Source organism: Drosophila sulfurigaster, chromosome 2R, assembly GCF_023558435.1.
Source record: "Drosophila sulfurigaster albostrigata strain 15112-1811.04 chromosome 2R, ASM2355843v2, whole genome shotgun sequence".
Lineage (NCBI taxonomy): Eukaryota > Metazoa > Arthropoda > Insecta > Diptera > Drosophilidae > Drosophila > Drosophila sulfurigaster.
The window spans coordinates 2,752,522-2,776,968 of NC_084882.1; the positions used below are offsets into that span (position 1 = coordinate 2,752,522).

At 40.4% G+C, this 24,447-nt stretch overlaps 1 protein-coding gene across 1 annotated transcript in view; it reads left to right on the forward strand.

Moving 5' to 3' along the window:
- Positions 1–24,130, forward strand: part of LOC133837204 (hemicentin-1) — a 188,392-nt gene extending 164,262 nt beyond the window's left edge. Inside the window, 6 exon segments of the mRNA XM_062267880.1 lie at positions 298–431; positions 911–1,085; positions 19,037–19,176; positions 19,178–19,312; positions 19,571–19,774; positions 23,389–24,130. Of these exon segments, the coding sequence (XP_062123864.1) occupies positions 298–431; positions 911–1,085; positions 19,037–19,176; positions 19,178–19,312; positions 19,571–19,774; positions 23,389–23,817 (1,217 nt within the window). The 3' untranslated portion in view covers positions 23,818–24,130.
- The last annotated feature ends 317 nt before the right edge of the window (positions 24,131–24,447 follow it).

Below are 24,447 nucleotides of genomic sequence, written 5' to 3' on the forward strand. Positions count from 1 at the left end.
TCGACTGAAGCCCCTCAAAAATATAAAAGAAACTATATTAATAAATAACAAGTGAGAAGCTACTTTTTTTGACATTTCTTTTATAACTTCTACAATTTTTGTCAGATCACAATTAAAATTTAAGAAATTATAAGTACTGTAATTATTATTGTATGTATCGAAAATAGAAAATAGTTATCACTATCTTATTCACCACGTTTACTAACACAAAATCAAATAGTTTCGGAAATCTGCATTGGTTTTTTTGGTATAAGTGTTCTTTACTAATTTGGGGAAATTTTTCTTACTGCTTTAAAGGTCGGCCAGATCAAGTTCATAATTGCACTATATTAAATATTTCCATGACGTCATTAACCGCAACTTGTAGCGATGGATTCAATGGAGGATTACCACAACTATTTATACTAGAGCTTCAAGATGCAAATAATAAAGTAAGTACAAACGTTAGAGTAATTAACATACCAAATGTTTGGTATGTAAGTGAAATGGCTAGACTCGCCTTTTAATCTGGCCAACAGATGTGTCTGCTTATATGGCTCTCAAATAATTGTTATAAGATTTTGTCTTTTAATTGAATGGGTAACTTGTTACATAATTATAAAAGTAAGTTTAATTTTGACATCCATGCAATGAGGTATTTGTATCTTTTGGACATTCCATAAAATAAATTTTTGCATAGATTTTTGTCGTCAACCGTCCGTTAAACAGAGTTTCCCATATATGTACATACATCTGTTCAATAAATAGTTAAGGCGGGCATGGGGTGGAAACCCAAAAGAGTTAAATGTAAATAATAATGTACAACAAATGAACGTCGCACGGGTAAGAAATTTCACGATACTTAACTTGTTATGATTAGAAATTTTTATAAACTCTATAATACATTTTGTTTAATATTCTTCTTTTTTAGGAAATCAAAGCAAATATTACATCAACAGTTCCAAGGTTTACTGTATCGGGGCTACATCCGGGTAATGTCTACATATTATCCATTTTTGCATATAACTCAAAAGGTCGATCAGATCCAACAGTAGTTAATGCTGCAATGTTAAGAATGCCAGAAAAACAGCTGACATTTGAACAAAGTAAGTAAAAACTGAACGTTTCAGTGAGTACCTTAATATGGTGCAAAACAAAAGAAAGTGGAGTCAATTAATGAAAAGTCAATTAAATACATATGTATGTGAACATATAAATATTTTATTTATTTTATCTGAACATATACATACAACTATGTTCCGGAAGGAAATATATGGAACCGAAAGGAGGCATCTGCGACACAAAAAAATGTTTTTTTGATCAGCACTAGCAGCCGAAAAAAATAGCTATTTCCGTCTGTTCATTTAAACACCAAGATCTCAAACACTTTAAAAGAAAGAGCTTTAATATTTTTCGACAGCATTTGCAATTTCTACACACAGATCAAATTTATTTTAAAATTTTGTCACGCACCGCCCAATAATTGCTAGTCTTTATAATTTCTGAAAATTTTGTTGCGATCAGATAAAGATTATTTTTAAGAAACAATTTAATATGGTTAAAAACTGCTAGTGCATTGGAATTTCTTACTTTGGCTAACAATAAGATACAGTAGGTCACAGCTTATTTCAACCACCACCAACCGACAACTTTGTACTGGCCAAACTAAAAGAGGTATTAACTTTATTTAAACGCAGGATTTTAGTTTAATGTTTTAACATACAAGATACTTTTTCATTTATCCTCTAATTTTTTGTTTACTATATAAAATTATTAAAAAACCAAAAAATGCCAAAAAAAAGTACCACAGCTTATTTCAACCAGCTGAAAATAACTAAATATAAATATGTTAAACTGTCTATTTAGAATTTCGTATGACCTCCATCTTGGTTAATAGCTTCTTCCAGACAGTTTGGAATAGATTCCACCAATTTTTTTGTGATATAGGGGCTAATTTTGTCCCATTCTTCTACTAAAGCCGTTTTAAGGTTAGATTTGTTGGAAATTTGCCTTTTTCCGATGTTCTGGTCCAAAATGGCCCAAAAATTTTTTACAACATTTATGTCAGGTTACTGAGCTGATGGTTTCATGACATGACGACAGTTGCACATTAGCCAATCTTGGCCAATTCCTGCCTTAAGCCTAGGGTCATTGTCTTGGTAGAAGTGGAAATCATCCTTAATCATCCTTATCTGCACTTTGGATCAAATTGACATTCAGTACCTCTAGGTATTGAGTCTAGTCAATGGTCGCGTCGATAAAATTAAGTTTTCCGACTACGGCTGTGGACCGACATAATGCGTGACTGAGCTGAAGCCCAACCAAGCCAAAAAATGTTGATTTTGGACTCGCCCACAAATATGATTAAGTTCCAAAAGTTTTTATCCTTTCCCACATGCTCCTTGACAAATTTCAAAGGAGCCTTTTGATTCGCGCGCCCTATAAACGGTTTCTTGCGCCTTATACTGTCATTAAAGCTACTTTCCCGCAGTACTCTCGAATTGATTCTGGGTGGCACGCCTTACTCAATTCCTCCTCTATAACACTGGCCAATTTTGGTGGCGAAAATTTTGGATTTTCCCGAATTCCCGGACAATATAACGCGCGTCGGTCTCATTAAAAATTTCATTGGGTACATTTTTGCTCTTCTAATGCACTATATTTTCGCGAAAAAATACCGTGAATGATGCTCTGAACCGTCTAAACACTTAGATGCATTATTTCATAAATTTTTGGACGGGATAATCCATTCTTTAAAGGAGTTATGACGTCATTTTCCTTCTCAATTGTGGTTCATGGACCTATTTTGTAAAATACGCGTGTCTCTTGAGATCTAAAGCTTAAAATGTCGAAAATCTAACTTCTAAGCATTAAAAATACTATACACAATGCAATAGATCAATAAAGAACCGTTATTTTCCTAGGAAACTGATCTTTGCACAGCAGCAAAGTTGCTGGTTGAAATAAGCTGTGGTACTTTTTTTTGGCATTTTTTTGTTTTTCAATAATTTTATATAGTAAACAAAAAACTAGAGGATAAATGAAAAAGTATTTTGTATGTTAAAACAATAAACTAAAATCCTGCGTTTAAATAAAGTTAATACCTCTTTTAGTTTGGCCAGTATATTTTCTACTCAGTTATATAGTTTGAATGGTATATCGATATACAAAATGTCCTCAGGCATATTTCAGTATTTTTTCCCAAAATTTTCTTTCCAAGAAAGAAATTATTTTTGTGTGGTTTGTCTGTATCAATGTCAACAAGTAAGAAAGTTACAGTCGAGTGTGCTCGACGGTGAGATACCCGCTTCCCATTTTTAATAAAGGCAAAATATTGCGGTATCATTTTCAAAATATATCGAAAATACTAAAAAAAATACTAAAAATAGACCAAATGGTATATCGATATAGTACACCATTCAACATATACCATAGACGGTAACATATACCAGATTGTCAGCCAAAGCAACTAAGACCCCTAGTAAGTAGGCGTTTTTGCCCATACAAAAGTATTTCTTTAATAACTTCCACAATTTTTATCGGATCGCATACCCGCTACCCAAAGGGTAGAAGGGTATTATAACTTTGTGCCGGCAGGAAATGTATGTAACAGGTAGAAGGAGGCATTTCCGACCCTATAAAGTATATACATATATTCTTGATCAGCGTCAACAGCCGAGACGATCTAGCCATGTCCGTCTGTCCGTCTGTGTGTCTGTCCGTATGAACACCTAGATCTCAGAGACTATAAGAGATAGAGCTATATTTTTTTTCGACAGCATTTGTTATGTTTGCACGCAGATCAAGTTTGTTTCAAATTTTTTCCACGTCCACTTCCGCCCCCTCAATATTTTAAAAGCTACAGTATTTAGAGTATAGAGAATTTTGGTATAAACAATAATAACTATAGTAGTTATGATTCCTGAGAATTTGGTTGCGATCAGATACAAATTTTGGGAGTTATTAAAGAAATACTTTTGTATGGGCAAAAACGCCTACTTACTAGGGGTCTTAGTAGTTTTCTTACTTGTTTTTCTAGTAGGTTTGAGTCTACGCAAATTAAATTTTACTTTTTTATGTTCATATTCCAGAAATGGTGACTATGGCTCACAATTTCCATGGTAAATCGGCAAGAAAAATCTGTTGACAGATATTATATTTTTTTATTATGTCTATATATTATCTTGATGACGATTTTCATTTCTAAACTTTGGCGATAATTTGAATTCTAGCTTTTTATGTACCTTAACATCAATGACTTCTCTTTGCGTAGTAATTTTTCGGAGTTGGCAAAAGTGCCTAGTTACTGGGGGTCTTAGTTGCTTCGGCTGGCAATCTGGTATATTGTGTCATCTATGGTATATTTTGAATGTTGTATTCCATCGATATACCAAATATAAAATTTGGTATATTTCTTAGTATTTTCGGTATATTTTGAGAAAAATACAACAATATTTTGCTTTTATTCAAAATGAGTAGCGGGTATCTCATAATCGAGCACACTCGACTGTAACTTTCTTGTTATAGTATGTATGTATCAGAGACCTGCAATGAGTATGATCCGATGCGGTTCGATCAGCCTCGCTCAAACCGGTCACAACTCAAAAAGTTGATCGCAACAAAATTGTTCGATCGAGCTTCGTGCACAAAATGAACAGATCGTGCAACTGATTTGATTGCTCTGCTTACTGATTCAAACTGATTGTTGCATACCGGTTTGATGATCGGAAATGATTGTACCGACAAAGACGATCGAGTCTGACGATGCAAACGAAAGCTCAGACATCGATCAAGTTGCATTTGATTTGATTGTGAGTGAAGCAATCAGATCGAGAATTGCCTGCGAATACTATATGTGTTTGTGTGTGTAGTTTGTATGTACAAATTTTATATGTTGCAACGGAAAAAAGTTGCAATGCGTAAAATTAACTAAAAAAATCACTTCATTTATTTCTTAATTTTTGACGCTTAAAATCAAAATTCAATGCATGCTTAAAATTAATAAATAAGTATTGCTTAAAATATTAGGAAACACAAAATTCATATATGTTCGTGGGGGCGCTGAAAAGTTCCAAGAGTTCTTCCTTTTCCGAAATGAAAACACTCACGGTTTTTTCTTATAATAAATAGTATATTTATTGGGAAACTTTTCGGGTTGTTGAAGACGCACAATTGGGGGGTAATTATACCGTAGCGAAAGAGGCGAAAATTAGAACTGATCTTTAGAGAAATGCCGACGGCATTTCGTTGATCTATGCTGAGCGCGGCTCAGCGGTGGTGAGTTGTGGGAGAGAGAAGCTGAGAGCACTGGAGCTTGAGTGCATTCTTACGCACTGAGTGCATTGCTAGTGAGCGAAAAAGCTTTGAGTGCTTTTCGGTCGGCGGAGCGGAGGTGTGCCTCTCACTTAGCAATGCGCTCGCATCAACATTCTCCCCCCCTTGCAATATTGGGATTGCAAAAAAATAACAAATTTGGGAGGATACCCGGCAGGACAATATATAGATAGAGTGGGTGTGTCTTGGAGCGCAACGACGCCGTGCAGACTCCTTCAGCGCCCATGCGAGTGATGGAGAGGCCCAAGGCTGATGCGGCTTACTGGACAACACGGATCCAACTCGCGCTTCGAAAGTCGCAGTCCCCATGTGTAGCCTGACCGCCGCAGTGGGGAGTATGCTCACTCCTTTGCACTGGAAAGTGCCGTCTGCGGGAGCTAGGCACGGGCCGGAAGCGTGAGTGAGTGGGCCTGTGGATGCCGGCCTGGTGTATGCCAGCATGGAAAACGTTGACACGGGACGTCCTTGGTGGTTCTTCTCTGGAGGGTGCCGGGTGGTCGCGTCGGCTCCTGGGCTGGCGCGAGGTTGTGCCGGGAGGCACGGAAACCCCACGCGGAGTGACCGGTGCCATCGGTGCAGAGGAAGACTGCGTCTCCGTCCGGGATCGTTCGACGGACCGTCGAGCAGAAAGAGGTTCTGAGGGGGGTCCTGTCACAGGATCAATCGTGTAGGTTCGGTCGACGGACAGTCGAGCCGAAGGTGTTGGAACCGATTTTGAATGGGGGCCTAACAAAGCCTTGCGTTTAGAGGATCGTTCGACGGACAGTCGAACCGAAGAAGGATCAGAGTGGGGTCCCGTCACAGGACCAATCTTAGGGGTTCGTTCGACGGACAGTCGAGCCGAAAAAACTGAAATAGATTTGGAGGGGGGTCGTGTCACAGGACCGATCGTAGGAGTTCGATCGACGGTCGAGTCGAAAAGGACGAGATGGAGTTAGAAGTGGAGCCCGACACTGGGCCGGTCAGGATCCAACCGAAAATGGTATCTTGACCAATGAGGGTCCCACAAACGTTCGGACGAGAGCCGCCGAGAAGAACGGATGGGAGGATATCCGCGCCTAAAAGCACGTCTATCTGCGAACTCTCATAGAACATGGGGTCGGCCAGCGGAATGCTTGGCAGATTGTCGAGGATGGTTTGTGGGACAGAGCATGAGGGCAGTTTTCCTGCTAATTGAGGAAGGACGAAAGCCGATGCCTCAATCTGCAGATCTGGTCGCAATGGGGAGCCAATTAGGAATTGGCAATGCTTTCGGAGCTGGGCTGCTGCAACTTGAGTCAGCCCAGAGACGTGGGCTTGAACGGATGTGTATGGCATCCTTAAGCGCTTGAACAATCGTTCAGAAATGAAGGTAGCCTCTGATCCGGAATCGATCAGAGCCCGTGCTGTGTGCCGAACGCCGTGATGGCAAATGTGTACAACAGCTGTACTTAGCAGAACACCTTGTGTGTTAACTGCCAGGAATGATTGCACATTAGCTGACTGGGAAGGAGTGGACTGTATATTAGGAGTGGGATTAGTGACTGTCGGCGTCGGGTTGACTCGATGCAAGAGTGTATGATGACGACCCTTGCACGTAAAACAGTTGTGCGCACTTGTGCAGTCGGCCAGGACATGGCCTCGTGCGAAACAGTTCAAGCAAAGCTTCTGTCGCTTGATATGGTTGACCCTTTCATTGACACCCATCTGGAGGAAGCGAGGGCACAATCGAATCGGATGATTCTCCCGGGAACAGAAATTGCAGGTCTGGGTCTTAATGATCACCCTACTCTCAAAAGAGTTGACCTTCCTGGAGACGGGGGCCTTCTTGAGTGAGGCTCTTGGAACCGTCGGAGCGTTCGTGCCGGATGACACCTCCGCTATCGCTTCTAGGGTGCGATACCGCTCTAGAAGAAAAGCGTTCATGTCAACCCACTTTGGATTATCGCTCTTGTTTTGGATTGACTGTTCCCAAAGAGAAAGGGTCAACTTGGGGAGCCTCGAAGAACACAAGAAAACCAGGATGCAATCCCAATTCTCTACGTTGATCTTCGAGTGCTCTAAGGCTGTCAGACACCCTTGAATTGTGCTCTGCAGCTCCAGAATAGAGGAACCCGACTCTTGCCCAATGGCGGGCAAATTGAACAAAATTCTCAGCTGACTGTTTACGAGCAACCGTTTGTTCTCGAAACGCTCAGTCAAGCTGGACCAAGCCGACTGAAACCCTTCATTTGTTAAAGGAGACTTTGAAACAATTGAATGGGCTTCACCGCTGGTCTTGGAGTTGAGATAGAAAAGTTTCTCAACTGCCGACAGTCTCGGGTTCTGGATGTAGAGGGCCGTAAATAAATCCCGGAAGGTGGGCCAGCGAGTGTAATCGCCTCCGAAAACTTCGGTGTGTAATCGACACCCGCATAAATTGCACAGCTTGTGGTTGTACGGGTGTACGGGGGTGAGCACCTGGGATGCTGAGCTCACCTAACAGAGCTGCACACTGCTCGTAGGCAGCATAGCAGTACTCGTACTTGGCCTGAACAGTAGGGAGCTCTTCTGTGGTCATCTCCTCAGACATGACGCAAGAGCAAGCCTCATACTCATTCTCGACCTTTTCCCATAAGGACCGCATCTGGTCCCTTCGGACTTGGCACGTATATAGGGAGAGGCTATCAGCCGAAGGATTGTTGACTCTCGCCGCAAAGTGACTGATACGACCAGTCGCGGCGATGAATTTCGTCAACGCTGTGTCTACTTTGTTTTGTGCCATCTTGTGGATCGGGACGGAAGGAAACGTAGCAACTAGTAGAAAATATACCAAAAAATACTAGAAAAAATACCACAGACTGCGCTGAGGTATTTTACACCCAAATGGGTACGGACTGCGGACACAAGCAACGAACGCAAAGGGGGCCGGGGAAGTTTCCCGCGACAATCAAGCAAATGATTGTCGAAAACAAGAACAAAAAAAAGCACGGAAAAATACCACAAAAACACAATATGCTGGAAAAAACACAAATGTGGTTAAAGATGCGCTGGATGGAACAAATAATAAATAAATTGTCACGAAAAAAAAACAAAGATTATTTATAATATATATTTGTATATGGATATGTGTTGGAAGGAGAAGTGTCTTTATACGTAGGTGTGTATATGTGTGTGGGAGTTGCTCTCAAATACACACACTAAATATATCACTTGGACAAAAAATCAAGGAAAGGGTAGGGTATGTCGAGTGCGACTACCGCTGCCCTGCCAATCTATTACTTCACTCGCAGAAGTACTTGCAGTATGTACGTATGTATGTATGTATGTCTGCACTGCGCTGTCAAACGTTTGAGCAGACGAAGTGCACGTGTGTTTGTATTCGGAGAGAGAGAGCAAGTGCTGCTGCAATCCGGTGCGCTTGCGAACAAGAGAGAGTGCACAAAGGTATGTGCGTGTGTGAAGAGAGAGCGAGAGCAAGCGCGGCTGCAAGCCGGAGCGCTTGCGGACAAGAGAGAGTGCACAAAGTATGTGTGTATGTATGTATGTCGGCGATTATCGCGACCATGATACAATTATACAAGGTAGTCTCGTCGTGTGCCTCTTCGTTCGGCTTCGAGCCGTTATCGCTCAGTGCGCTCGTGCTTGTTGAAGGGGAAAGGTTGTATGCGGACGATCTTTTCTCTAAATATTAACCCTTGCGCAAGGCAAAAATGTCAGATTGCAATTATATTATATATATATTTGAACTTTATGATAGAATTAAAAACCTGAACAAAATAATTAGTAATCAAAAAACAAAAATAACGATTACTATCAATTTCTAAACTGTAAAAAATTTAATTATAAAAACAATTCAACTCTTTTTAATACAGTGGAACAATTAAACCATATGCGCCATTTAAGGGTTAATCACAAAGCTCTACTGTCGATTCTTTCGCACTCACTAGGCGCAGTCGTTTCACTCGCACTTATGTATGGTATAGATAACGGATAGCTTTTGCCGACGAGACTACCTTGTGTTATTGTATCATGATCGCGACATACAAAACATAAAACGGACAAGAATTAAAAGCAATACGAAATGCTTGTACACACAGCTTGGATTTTAGTTATTATGTATGTTTATATATGTATGGAATATACAATATATAATATTTGCACTTTAGTAGCTGTTGATGCCAGATGATGGCAGGAGTGACCACTCAAAACAGCTGACAGTGTGGTCGCGATCGATTGATATCGATAGCGACAAAGTTAGTATACTGTGCGTGTGACCTTGTCACACGCGCAGTCACACTGATCTAGTTTATCCTCATGTTGGTCACCCTGCCCACTTTTAGTGCTTTTTCATATAACATATGTTCTACTATTCTGACCGGCACAACAAGTGTACATTTTCCAAGTGCAATAAAATAATTGTAAAATTACAAATTCCAACAATTCGAAAAGTTAAAGTGTTATTATTATTCTGAAGACGCCCCCCCTACACATTTTGGTCCTTCGAGCCGGATATATGATTGGTTTCGCTCGACCCCAGCAATAGCATTGGTTTTTTTCAAGATAAGTAATACACTTTCATACATTCTCCATACATTTTGTGCAAGTGTCGTGTTCGCGCCATATTCTTTTTCCTTGTACATTATATATATGTGACACAGCATATATATAAGTACATAAGCGTTCTACCGACTTTCTTTCCGCAATCTTTTCTACTTTGTGTATACTTTGCACAGTATATATATATATATATCCTTATATGTATATGTATGTATGTGTAAGTATCTATACAGTTTAAAAGAGTTCGCTTATATTTTCCTATTTGGCCGCTGTTGTATGTACTTTGTTACATTTCTGTCGTGTCGCGTTTGTCTGCTTTTGACACACTCCAGTGTATGCAACCTCTTCGTGTTATTTTACTCTAAATAACAAGGAAGTTGCACTCTATTAAAACAAACGCGCGTAGATCCACTACACATATATATATATATATATATATATATATATATATATATATATATATATATATACATATACACACGACACATATACATCCACATACGACACACATACATACACGAACACTTCCATATACGACACTTACACACATATACACTCCGTATATATTCCATATACACTCCGTATACATTCCATATACACTCCGTATATATACATATACTCCGTATATATATACACACCGTATATATTACATATACACTCCGTATATATTCCATATACACTCCGTATATATTCCATATACACTCCGTATATATTCAATATACACTCCGTATATAGTTGTGTCGGCTTTGTTCACTATCCTGTGATAGCCGAAGTTCCTTTCCATTTTTTGTGCTTGCTCTCGGCTGCCGAAGCGTAGTATGTCCAAAAGTCAAAAGAGTGAAAAGGACTCTAAACTTTCATTAAAGCTTCCGACCACAGCTCGTCGCCTGTCGTCCGCTTCGCCCGCTCCTTCGGGATCCAAATCCGCCACTCCTGCCGCTCAACTCCGAGTCAAAGTTGATCGTCCATCGCCGTCTGCTTCTTCTGCAACTACACGATCCGTCCAGGCTAAACTTAGCAACACCCGTGCGATGGCTCTCAGCAACTTCATCGCCGTCTCTGACAGACTGGTGCACTTTGAGAGTCGGGTCAGAGGGCCTGCAGCCGAAGACGACAATGTACACACGTACGAGATCCGTCGTGACCGCCTGCAAGCCCTCTGGGACAGTGTAGAGACCGCTTATGCCAAGTGCGCTGATGCACTGCATCGAGACGGCGACAACGAAGGCATACAGGCCATGGAGGCCAAATATGACCACTGCTATGCAGTGTATGAGCGGTGTCTCGCCCATGTAAAGGGGCAAATTACACAAGTTTCCGAATCAACCAGGAGTGAAGCATCCGCTCCTCCTGTGTTCTCCAGTGGCTGCCGGCTCCCTCCAGTCGACATCGAAGTATTCCGTGGGGATTACTTGCGGTGGCCGACCTTCCGTGATCTTTTCACGGCCATCTACGTCAACAATCCGAGGTTGACTCCGGTTGAAAAACTATTCCATCTCAATTCAAAACCGCAGATGAGGCCAATGAGATCGTAGCCAAATTTCCGCTGACGAACGATGGTTTCGCGTTGGCTTGGAGTGCTCTCTGCGAGCGATTCGAAAATAAGCGCTTGTTAATAACGAGCCAGTTAAAATTCTCTTCAACCTGTCCACGGTTTCGCAAGAGTCTGGAGCAGCGATTAAGGAGCTGCATGGCACAATTCAGCGGTGCTTGACCGCTCTTGACCACTCAGACATTTCAGTCTCTAGTCCTTTCGCCGACTGCATCCTGGTCTTTCTTTGCTCATCCAAGCTCCCCAAACTTACACTCTCACTATGGGAGCAATCATTGGTGGACAAGACCAAGATTCCCGCATGGCAGGACATGAGCACATTCCTCAACGAGCGTTATCGTACGCTCGAGGCTGTTGAGGACGTGACGCAAAAAACCTCGCAGAACTCTACCGCTGGACCATCCCGTCCACAGCAGAGTTCAAAGCGAATTAACTCTTTCAAGGCCCGAGTCACTCAGAGAGGCAAATCGTGTGACTTGTGCTCAAAAGAGAATCACCCTGTCCGGGTTTGTCCAAGCTTCCTTGAAATGTCGGTCAATGATCGGATGAGCTACATCAAACAGAAAAGTCTCTGTTTAAACTGCTTCGCAAGAGGTCACCAACTCCGAGAGTGTACGAGTGCGCACAATTGCTTGACATGCAAGAGGCGGCACCACACTCTTCTCCATCGGGGCGACAGTGCCCACAATTGTGCCTCTTCCACTCCATCCACACTTCCCAATATACAGTCCACTCCGAATCAATCAGCAACAAATGTACAAAATTACTTTGCCATTAACGCTCAGAACATCCTTCTCGGCACGGCGGTTGTCAATGTATGCCATCTAGGTACTACATACACCGCACGAGCACTAATCGACTCAGGGTCCGAAGCGACTTTCATTTCTGAGCGTTTATTCCAGCGCATAAAGTTGCCATTCCAATCCGTGCAAGCCCAAGTATCCGGGCTGAATCATGCAATTGCGGCCCAACCGCAGAAGTTATGCAACTTCAGCATTGGTTGTCCAACGAAGCCGAGGCTCCACATCGAGACCTCAGCGTTCGTTATTCCACAACTGGCAGACAAGCAGCCATCATTCCGAGTGCCGAAAGGGTTCCTAAAGGATCTACCAGCGATTGAACTGGCAGATCCAAACTTCTACAAAGGTGCTCAGATTGACATCTTAATTGGCGCGGATATCCTTCCGTCAGTCATCCTGAGCGGTACCCGGCCAAACATTTGTGGCTCACTCCTTGGCCAACAAACCGTGTTTGGTTGGATTCTCACCGGCCCCGTCTCCCAGAATGTGTCGACAACTGTCTCTGCGTTTTCGACAAGAGTCGCTATCCAAGCAGACGATCAACTCGACAGACTAAGCTCCAAAGTTTGGGAGGCGGAGGATATTCCGTCGAAGCTGGTTAGCTGCGAAAACACAACTTCACGCAGCAGATGTGGCAGATCTCGGGTGACTCTTCCATTCCGGAAGCCCGTCACCACTCCTAATTTGTATCTGCCTCATCATTCATCCAAACCAGATAGGCATCGACACAAAGACGAATAACCTCCTACTTCGTTTCTCTATTCGTCGTCCTGTGCTGTCCTATACTGTAAAGAAGCTACTGTAATAATCATTTGTTCTTGTTTCATTCCATGTTGTATGCCCTTCTCCGTGTGGATGGGCCTCAACTCTATTACATGATTGCTGCCATGGGACCCAAGTACCAGAAATTTATTTGATGGAACCAGCCAAATACGTGAATGTCAAGTCGTCAGTGACGACGCGACGACCAGCCGGAAACGACTCGATCTTGAATTCCAGCACGGCCACGTTCCCGCTCGCCGTCGCCCACGAGCAGGCCTCACCTCTGGGGAGTTTCCAACTTCGCTCACATCCTTGCCCCCTCCGTCCCTGGTGCTCGGCACTGATGTGTATCCTCACATCATTCAACATGGCATCCTGCCGAGCACCAACGATTTGCCAATGGCCCAGAATTGGATTCTGTCCGGTCCATGTGGACAATAAATCCGTTTGCAACTCATTGCAAGGGGGGGAGGATGTTGATGCCAGATGATGGCAGGAGTGACCACTCAAAACAGCTGACAGTGTGGTCGCGATCGATTGATATCGATAGCGACAAAGTTAGTATACTGTGCGTGTGACCTTGTCACACGCGCAGTCACACTGATCTAGTTTATCCTCATGTTGGTCACCCTGCCCACTTTTAGTGCTTTTTCATATAACATATGTTCTACTATTCTGACCGGCACAACAAGTGTACATTTTCCAAGTGCAATAAAATAATTGTAAAATTACAAATTCCAACAATTCGAAAAGTTAAAGTGTTATTATTATTCTGAAGACGCCCCCCTACACAGTAGCTCTCTTAATAATTTACACTTTTCACTAATATGCACTTGCACTTAAAAAAATAAACACACATGCATAAATACGTACGCGATTGGTGGAACAAAAATATAATAATATTTTATTATAAATGAATGTATATAGGATTAACGCAGAAAAGGTCGTCCGAAGCAAAAAGGAAAGCAACTTGGCAAAAGATGTTGGAATCTTTTGCACAATATGTCGGAAATTGAGGGGCGGACGACCGTGGGAGAAGTGATAGGACAAATGGAAAAAACTTGTGATACTTATCAGCGTAGTATGCTGGAGTGCCGATGATAATGATCCGGCTCGAAGGACCAAATGTTCGTGGGGGCGCTGAAAAGTTCCAAGAGTTCTTCCTTTTCCGAAATGAAAACACTCGCGGTTTTTTCTTATAATAAATAGTATATTTATTGGGAAACTTTTCGGGTTGTTGAAGACGCACAATTGGGGGGTAATTATACCGTAGCGAAAGAGGCGAAAATTAGAACTGATCTTTAGAGAAATGCCGACGGCATTTCGTTGATCTATGCTGAGCGCGGCTCAGCGGTGGTGAGTTGTGGGAGAGAGAAGCTGAGAGCACTGGAGCTTGAGTGCATTCTTACGCACTGAGTGCATTGCTAGTGAGCGAAAAAGCTTTGAGTGCTTTTCGGTCGGCGGAGCGGAGGTGTGCCTCTCACCTAGCAATGCGCTCGCATCAACAATACGAGTATATGTATTTAGCATGTGCGCGCGAGTTTCGGCTTATGATGAAATAAGTAGATCGGGTTGAATCGAACCACCCGGTATGACCAAACGGTATGAGCGTGATCGATCTGAATGTAAGCAGCATTCTCAATCATTCTTTGCTGCTCACACAAAGCGTTCGATCAAAGTAAATCAATTCAAACCAGGCACGAGTGATCGGAACTGAATGTTCGCTTTGAACAGGCTTGCTTACGATCAATTCATGTTCGTTGAAGCAAAGTTTTGCATCACAAAAAATCCGAGTCAATGATCGGGTATGATTGAAAAAATTGTGATCGTTGCAGCTCTCTGGTATGTATCTTTGAAATTATGTGAAAAAGATCAAACAAACTTGATCCGCATCCAACAATAGGAAGTTCTGTCGATAAATAATTAAAGCTTTATCTATTATGGTGTTTGAGATCTAGGTTTTTATATGGAGAGATGGACAAACGAATATGGCTGTTGGCGCTGATCAATGTTAGAATTTTATTTTATGGAGTCCAAGATGCCTCTTTCTGTCTCTTACATACAATTTCTGTAAGCAGCTTACACCTTATGGACAGCTGGAAAATAATTTAGCTCTAAGATCTGATTTTTGAGTATGCTACCCGGCATTGCGGGTAACTTACTACGAATCTTTTTTTTTCGCATGTAATAGTTGCGGCCTGTAGTCGATTGACTCTTTACTACTAAGGAATAATGGTTTATAATTTGGCTGAATGTTAGTCCAAATTATGGATCGAGTCTCATATTCTTCTGAAAGCTTAGCAGTTTCTTTTGAATCATACCACAGCTTCGTGGTATTAAGATGTCGTCACGCTTCTGGTATCGGTAGCCAAACCCCAACGAGGACAAATATTGACCTATCCATCGCCTGCTAGCTCGTGCTTGTGTTTCGCAGAATAAGAAAATACTTGTTCTTTGGAAAAAAACTTCACTTTTATTTAATTTCTACAAAATATTTGTCGTGAACTTGAAAAGAAAAGAACATATAGAATCAAAAAAGCAATAAAGGGGGCATGGTGACCAGCACGAGGAGAAGCTCGATTAGGAGGATTGTGTGTGTCACAATGTCGTGACGGATAGCTGATAGTCTGCTTCCAGAGATGCGCTGATACGGCTGGTTGCAGTGCATCGGTCTTTTGGATATACTATGCTTTGGCAATCACTTCAGAGTCTTTTTGTGCCAAAGAGTCACCGCAAAGCTAGTAGCCGATAAGCAAAGCACAAACTATAGTGGAAATTTGGCTATGCTACAGGATAGTGAACGAGGATAGTGGCTGAAGGAATTAACACTTACAATCGTTATATAAACACGAACTTTTTTGTGCAGTGTAAATCTTTTATTGTGTGCACTTGTAATCATTGTACTGGAATCAAAAAACAATTTAACGGGTGTTGACTGTATAGGTTTTAATTTAGTTTCGGAATAGTTAGGCGGGAACACGCCAAACCTACTAGAATCCGTAATAAGTTGGCGTGTTTGCCCCTTTTTTGAGACGATCTATCCATGTCCGTCAGTCTGTCTGTCCATCTGTCCGTATGAAACACTGGATCTCAGACAGCATTTGTTATGTTTGCACTCAGATCAAGTTTGTTTCAAATTTTTGCCACACCCACTTTCGCTCCCACAAATAAAAAATCAAATAACAAGCGTTCCTGAAAATTAGGTTACAATAAAATAATATTTGTGCAAATACTTTTGTATGGGCAAACGCGTCCAATTACTAGGGGTCTTATAGCTTATAGACAGACAGACGGACATGGCTAGATCGTCTCACCTGTTCATGCTCACCAAGAATATATTTACTTTATAGAGTCGGAGATGCCTCCTTCTACCTGTTACATATGTATATTTCTTGCCGGAACAAGGTATAACACCCTTCTACCCTATGGGTAGCGGTTATAAAAAGGTTCTGAATTTTTTCTGCGCCACCACAATATTTTGGTGGTTTGATTATTTTCATCATGTATTTTTGCAAGATATATTTATACCGAACCGTTTATTAGCCATCTCTACTTTGCCGTCAAAATATCCAACTTGGAAATTGTTCCGAGATTTTCCCCAAATAAAATGCAATTTGAGAAACAAGCCAGGATAAAAAGAGACGCTCTAATCTCGAGCATCCGCTTGGAGGGATCAAGAGCTGTCCAATATGGTGAGAAAAGCCTATCTAAATCTATAAAAGTACTCAATGCAGTTCAAAGTTAATTTCGCAAGAGTTTGAACAGGAATTTCATTTGCCTCTACTTTACTCTCCCAATTATCACACGCATGGTATAATGGCGCAGAACGAGTCGAGACAGACCCAAAAACCTCGTAGCCGCGACCACATTAGCCTATTTGCGATAAGAGTCAATACGCCTACTTGCGATATGCTATGCCAATATAAATGGAGAGAAGGTGGAAAAAGAGACCAAGGCTTTCTCGCGTACTACCTTCGCAATTCCAAATTTCAGAAATTTAGAAGCTTTTCCATCTCAACTTCAAAACTAGTAATGAACCTCGTGCTATTGTGATCAAATCTTCTTTGACGCTTTGCTAAACGTTTCGGAAACAAACGGTTGGTCGTAAACATATAATGTAAGACCTTGTGACATTTTCCAGAAATTAGACAAGAGTCTGTCTGGTTTGGACATTTTCGAGCCGTGTAACAGTGTAACGAATTTATCGCTCAACAACTCTCTGTCTCTCAGTTGACAGAATTTCATTATTGTCCCTCTCTGGTCTTAAGTAATCTTGAAAAAACATATTGTTATTATTACAATTATTATTCTTGTCCTAAGCATCAATCGGCCTTCTTCGTTTTCCGATTTACCTGTTTTGGCCTTGCCTTGACAAACACCATATTGCTTGATTAGGCTGGATTTTATTACCGGTTTTCTTAAAGTGTCGGTGGGTCAAGTAAATCGTATACAAAACTCTATGCCGTCAATTATTCTTTGTTTCTGAATCATCCAGCGTTATTCTGTCTAGATCAGAATCCTATCCTTTTATATCCCTTTGAATTTATGAATTAAACACTTCAGATCTTTCCCTAATAATACTAACTGTAACTCTTACCATCTCCAATTGCACAGTGGTTGGGCTTGTATGAAGCCACGGCCAAAAATATTTCCCATTGAGATATCGTTATGAAATTCTTCCCAAAAATTTAAAAAAATATTTTGTATATACAGTAAAAAATTGGATAGATCGGAGGACTATATCCTATAGCTCCCATACAACCTTACAAATACACAGATAACACTCATAAAGGGGGGATCGGGGGTAACATGTTTAAAAATCTATTTTAACATAAAAATGACGTACACATAATACATAAAAAAAGTATAATTAATCAAACATACACAACAAATAATAAATTAATCAAATTAATTTCCCAAGAAGAATTTATTAAAGTTAATACCTTTAATATTAAAGTTCATTTTAAATGATTGAATTTAGAAATCTCTTGCGAATGTTGGACCACTATGAAATGCAACTTAATAAACAAAAAATAAATCAAAACTATTAATAAATGAAAAACTATTAATAAACACAAACTCAAAAGACGAAGACAGGGCAACAGCACAACAAGCACACAGGCGAAAACAAATTTTTGTAGTGCAAAACTGACCCTGAAAATGTTAAGACAGCGTTAGAATTTTTAAACACATCTGCAAATATCTGCAAAAAAAATGTACATATTTATTACCTTTAGAGCCAGGCAAACACATTGGTATACAACTTAACTGTGGCTTTCTGTGGCGTTACTACTAAAATTTTAGCTAAACATAAAAAAGACGTTCAAAATATATGTATACAAAAACTTGTATTATTTCAAATTAATATAACAAGAAGAGTAACAAGTACGTTTTTTTTATAATATCTCAAATTTTAAAAAATACCTTCAACTTCAAAATCCATTACAAATATTTTAAATTTGGACACGTAATAAATGAACTGACCACTCCAAAGTTTGGTTTTGTTGTAAAAAATTCGCAATGCGCGCTAGCTGTGCTGTGCAAATGACCACCTCCTCGCAACCTTAATTCTATTTTTAGAAAAAACCGTTAGATATCCAGAAAAATCTAGTTTGCCATGATGAAGCTTGGACCATTTAAAAACTATTTGTTTACTTTTCGTGCATTTTTGTTGATATGACTTTTTTTATTTTTGGCCTATGGGCGCAACCACTGTGGATTGGTATTTCAAAAAGCAAACTGAAATCATTTATATAGTACATATTGAGAAAATCACATCTTTTCGTGTATGGGTGTCGGTCCCTAATGTTTTTTAAGCAGAATCAGCGAGATGATGAAAGTGGTAATTGGTCTCTTCATCACTCCCGTGTCCATTCGCTCTTGGCAGTCTCCACCGAAGTAATGCGTTTGAAAACGTCACCCATGAGCCAGACTTCGACTTCTAGGACCGTCAACCAAAGAGGTTCTCTTAATAATTTGTAGGAAAATATTTTCAACGGCTTTTGAATCTTTGAGATATATCTAATTGAACCTGTAAATAAAAATTGCAGTAGAAATAATTCAAAATTATATCCCTTTATTTTAATTATAGCCAATAAACCACGAGCAGAGCTTCTATTCTCTCCAATGGTGTCATTAACTATAGGATTAACTTTGGCTGTATTTGTCGCAAGCCTAGCTATAGTGCTCGCACTCCGAATTCCTTGCGCCGCTACATCACGAAGGCGACAAAAAAGAACTGTCAAACGACCACGAGTCTAGAGATGCGTCTCCTGGGCCAAGTGATCACAGTGTCAATAAGGATATTGATGAAAATGATGAAAGAAATCCTGATGTAGTTCCAGAACTTATTGATTATGATGATCAAGTAAGTATTTATATTTTCAATATATTATAGTTATAGTTTAATATATTAACTATCTCTAGCTGTAGGTTAAAAGACATTTTCTTCTCCATATAACTCCAGTTGTAATAGTATCAAGAATGTTTTACAAATTTGTAACACAGATCAAAAATAGACCAATAGTAAATTGTAATACTGAACCACAACTATTTACTATAAATTTTTTTTTTACCAATTAAAAAAATTACAAAGTGACCTATTCATTCTGCTTCATTCAAACAGGTCGAATACACACGAAAGCGACAACATATATCTACAATAGATACCAGTTGTAATCCTTGTAGAAATGTTCTGATAAATTCCGCCACGGGGCAGCATATGGACATAACGGAAGAAACATTATGCGGGGCTCATAGCATTGGCTATTGTACCTTACGCAGTGGAAGAAATGCTCAAAATATAAGACCGGTTGTAACATTGCCAATGGTGAGTGTACCCAAGCATTATACTACAGGATACAAAATATCGCATGCTTGTGCGAATCCATATTGAGTTTTGGTTTCCAGAATTATACAACTTCATTATATGCACAGCTGTCCGATTAGACAGCTCATTGCACACTCTTATCAAAATGCAATGGAAATGCTAAGGTTTTGCAGTACAGTACAAGCGTTTCTGATAAAATTCAATTGGTTTTTTGTTGACAGCTGAATGTTACATCTGGTGAACCACAGGGTTCTAATTAAGGTTATCCACTCTTTACAATTTTAATTAAAAATCTTCTTTCTGTCATTCTCGGGTATTTATGTACGTATGTTGATGCTTTATTAGATGGAGAACTACAACTAAAACAGCTACAAAATGACCTATTCCGTCCGAAGCAATACCGGATATTTATGACTTAGATTCAGAAGAATAGACAGGATACGTCATGGTAGCTGTCGACAAAGATGTTGATGAAATTTTGAGTGGAATGTATACTCCGAACCACTTCTAGAGTAAGATGAATTCAGTCGATTCAGTCAGTGAGAGGGATAGTATAGTCAGTGGCTATGCAGGCCTCCCTACCTATGGACACAATGTCATTGCCTATTCGCCCAAGATGGGCTTTAGTAAATTCGTACATGTCCAGGGAGTCGATGCCAACCATTATTTCGGGATCCAGATTCCAAAGAAATGGCTATAGGATCCCACCCTGGGCACACCTCGCACTACCTTTGCAATAGTCGAATCGCCATACATAACTTCTATCCGCCTGTCGCTAAGATGTTTAGTCGTGTTGACTAAAGTACGGCTCTTCCTAATGTCGTCCGTGGACACATTATTGAAGATGTCTGACAAGCTCCTCGTAATGACGGCATTGGACATATTATTGAAGATGTCTGAAACATCAAAAAAAATCTAGGAAAGCATACTCTTTGTAATCGAGTGCTATTTCGATGAAGGATAAACTGTCTTACTTCTGATGTGCAGGTTAAGTAGCTTCTCCAAAGCTTTTAATAAAAAGGACGTCAGGCTGATTCACCAAAAGTCGTTTGTACTTGATCTTGGAGATTCTCTAGAAAATAGGTCAAGCGCCAAGCGAGTCACGCTGAGAATATCTGAAATAGTCATATAATTACCGCAGATTTGCTAGATTGCAGCATTGCTAGCGAAAGTCCATCGAGTCTGGGCATTCTGACACTCGCAAATGAGTCAATTGCCCAATTTATTTTATTGTGTGTTTTGCAGATGTCATAACCGGGAGACTTGGAAAGAGCCGTTAATCACCATTCTTTTTTCTCGGAGATTAAGATGAGAGCAGCGCCTTAAGAGTTTTATTTCAGATTTCGGTCCACACTCCATTGCTCGTATTAATCAGAATTGGATTGAAAGACAGCTTTGACAATAGCTTTATTAACATAGATGTGTATGTGTATGTTTAAGCCTGAGCAGAACGTTCGCAATGAATATCTGTTGGACGAGGAAATCATCTTATAAACCTCACAGTCACAAATGTTATCCGTCCTATACACGTAAGTGGCTCCTTCCTGTAGGGCGAAGAGGAGCTCCGCTTAAGGCTTTTGAGATTTTTGAAGGTTGAGTTACAGCAGACTCAGAGGTTTGTAAACTCGTGGGGGTTCCTCTTGCATGGACAGTTCCTACTCTTTTTTTCCATCTAGTCTGTTGTATTGAGGTGCAAGGTGGCATTAGTTATACCGATGTGTGCTCTGTCGCCGAGCCGAACTTGAAAACGAACAGCCGCTTTGTACTTGATATTAGCTTTCAGGCCTTACGTTTATTGTAAGTTTCGCATGGAGTTTTTGATTTGTACTGACCGCTCGTTAAGAATATTTAGTCGGAACTAAATGCTATCGGCATTTCGATCAGCTAGTGCCGAGCTCTTTGCAAAGCTCGGCTTTGCTGTAGAGAGAGAAGCTGAGAGCACTCAAACTTAGAGTGCTTGCGTGCTCGTAAGTGAATTGTAAGTTAATGCGGAATACGGATGGCCAGGTGCAGAGCACATTTCACTCAAAAGGTGACTGCGTTAAGTTCAAAGTCGCACAACTTCTCGTCGTTAGTACGGAAGAAGCCGGATGTGTTTGGGGAATTGAAAAAAAGTGTTTTTTGGATTTGAAAAGAAGTTCTTCAAGTGTTGCTGTTCGCTCGACGGACAATCGAGCCGATAAGGACTTACAATTGGATCCCGATACAGAGCCAGTCAGGATGCAACCAAAAACCTATAAGGGTCCAAACGCAAGGAAGAGAGCCGCCAAGCAGAATGGATGGGAGGATATCCGGCAGATTTCCACACAACTTGTAGGACTGCAACTTCGTGTTCGAAATGATTTGACCTACTTAGAGACAGAGGCCTTGCGTGAGGCTCTTGAAACCGATCCAGAGCCTTGCCCAATGGCGGGTAGATTGAACACAATTCTCAGATGTCAAGCTGGACCAAGCCGAATGAAAACCTTCTTTGGTCAAAGGGGACTTTGGCACAATGGCATGGGGTTCACCGCTATTCTTGGAGTAATGACGGAACAATTTCTCAACTTCTGACCGTCTCCTACTTTGAATATAAATATTAGGGAATATCCAATGCAACTACCACTGCCCTGTCCAATCTATATCTATCTTGCAGAAGTGCTATGCACGCGGTTACAGCATCCAAGCAATGTGTACGTATGTATGTATGTTTGTACAGAAACGTTGAGCATATGAGAAAGCTATGTTAAATGCAAAGTGTGTGCAAAACAATTTAAGTTACATTCAGTTATGTATGCATTTCGGACAAAAAACAGCGAAGTTCTTGCATACTACACTTTGCACTTTTCACTTTAACATGCGCTATCTCCGCTCCGCCGATCAAAAACCACTCAATGCTTATCGCTCGCATACAATGCGCTCACACACTAGCAAGCACTCTATGTTCGAGTGCTCTCAGCTTCTCTCTCCTTTAACGCTCCAACGCAGAGCCAAGCTTGGCTAGATGACCGAATTGATGGAAACATTTAGTTCCGACTAAATACTCTTAAAGAGCGGTCAGTACAAATAAAAAACTCTGCGTTTTTTTCTCGCAAGAAACAAGACAAACGCCTGTTCTTCTTTAAGTATAACTTCGTCAGACCCCCAACGTGCACCGTTGAATTGATATCTCACGCATCAACCTCTGGTATTAAAGGCGTGACCGCCACAGGCAGAGAGGCTTCGGTCGTTTGAGTTGACATCCCAACCCGAGTTTTATTGTTGAATTAATAGGTTAGAATTTATAGGTTATTGTTTAACCGCCAGACACTTCTTCCTTTGCTGAGCTCAGTTAAGATCTGCAGTTTATGAGACGTCGATGCATTGATTAATGCATGTTGTTTCAAAAATTAAAATTAAAAAAACCCGTGCTGCCATTAGTACATCAACTTCCAAATAAATTATATATCAGACCGCAACCAATAATCGTGACTTTAGCCTTAAAACTAGGCTTGCTACTCAATTTTGTCGATTTGTGGAAACTAAATAAATGTCTATCTCTTATAACCTATAGGATCTATGGGTTTATACGGACATACAGACAGTAATTCTGGATAATGTATAATAAATATAATATTTTTTTATTTTTATTTCAGAATGTTACACCCCATGTGTATTCAAATGTCATTGCTCAATGTACCCTTCCTCGCCAGTCATTTCAAAACGAGTGGCCCCCATATACAAGTAATGCCATTGAACCAAACCGTGTTACTCCCAACGTTTCAACATTTCATCAATTACCGATTTCTGCGGAAAAAAGTAATACGCATGTATCCCGAGAGTCACCGGAGGAATATGCTGGATCATCATCGTCTACTTCTAATAGTTCTATGATTTCAGCATCAAACACATATGCTCAATCCCATGGTCGAACCATAGCGTTACATCACATGAATCAATCACAAACGAGCAGAGCTTGTATGGGAGCACCAAGCAACATCATAAACACGATTGAACCAACACAATCTGATGATGAAGCTACCGTCCAAACTCCGCTTATGATAAAACGCGATAGCTCCGTATGACTATAGAACTGTCACGGGGTGCTTAATTCAACCCTGTGATGATCAAAATAAATTAGGCTATTTCGAGAAAAGAGGCAAACTTATAGAATTACATTGCATTTTATACAACTAATCTTCAATATACAAATATATTTAAGAGTATTGCAGCCCCCAAATATATCCTCAAAAAATGTTTTGGATTTTAAATTGATTGTATTAAAGAAAGCAATTTCTATTTCAATTTCTTTAGTTCCTTGTCTGTTTTTTAACAGAATACTATGCCAAATTTATATAATTATATAATTAGTATATAACTAATTTTAACTCCCAATTTACCCAAATGACTAATAAATACATGTAAGATTAATAATTAACAAACAATAAGTAATGTAATTGCAGAGAAGGAGTATCGATCCCTAACAACATGTGTACGAATCTTTTCGTACTGGAAAAAGGTTGGAAAAGAACAATTAGACGGATTGGGTACAGCTACTTGTTGGAAGTGTATATCGTTTGAAGGTGATCGGGAAAGGGCACACATAACTTGAGAGAGACCACATCTAATGCAAGCAAAACGAAAGATTAGGGGCTCCAACCATGCACAATCCTGTGCAAATATTTACACAACTGTAACTGTCTTCGACCCAGCGT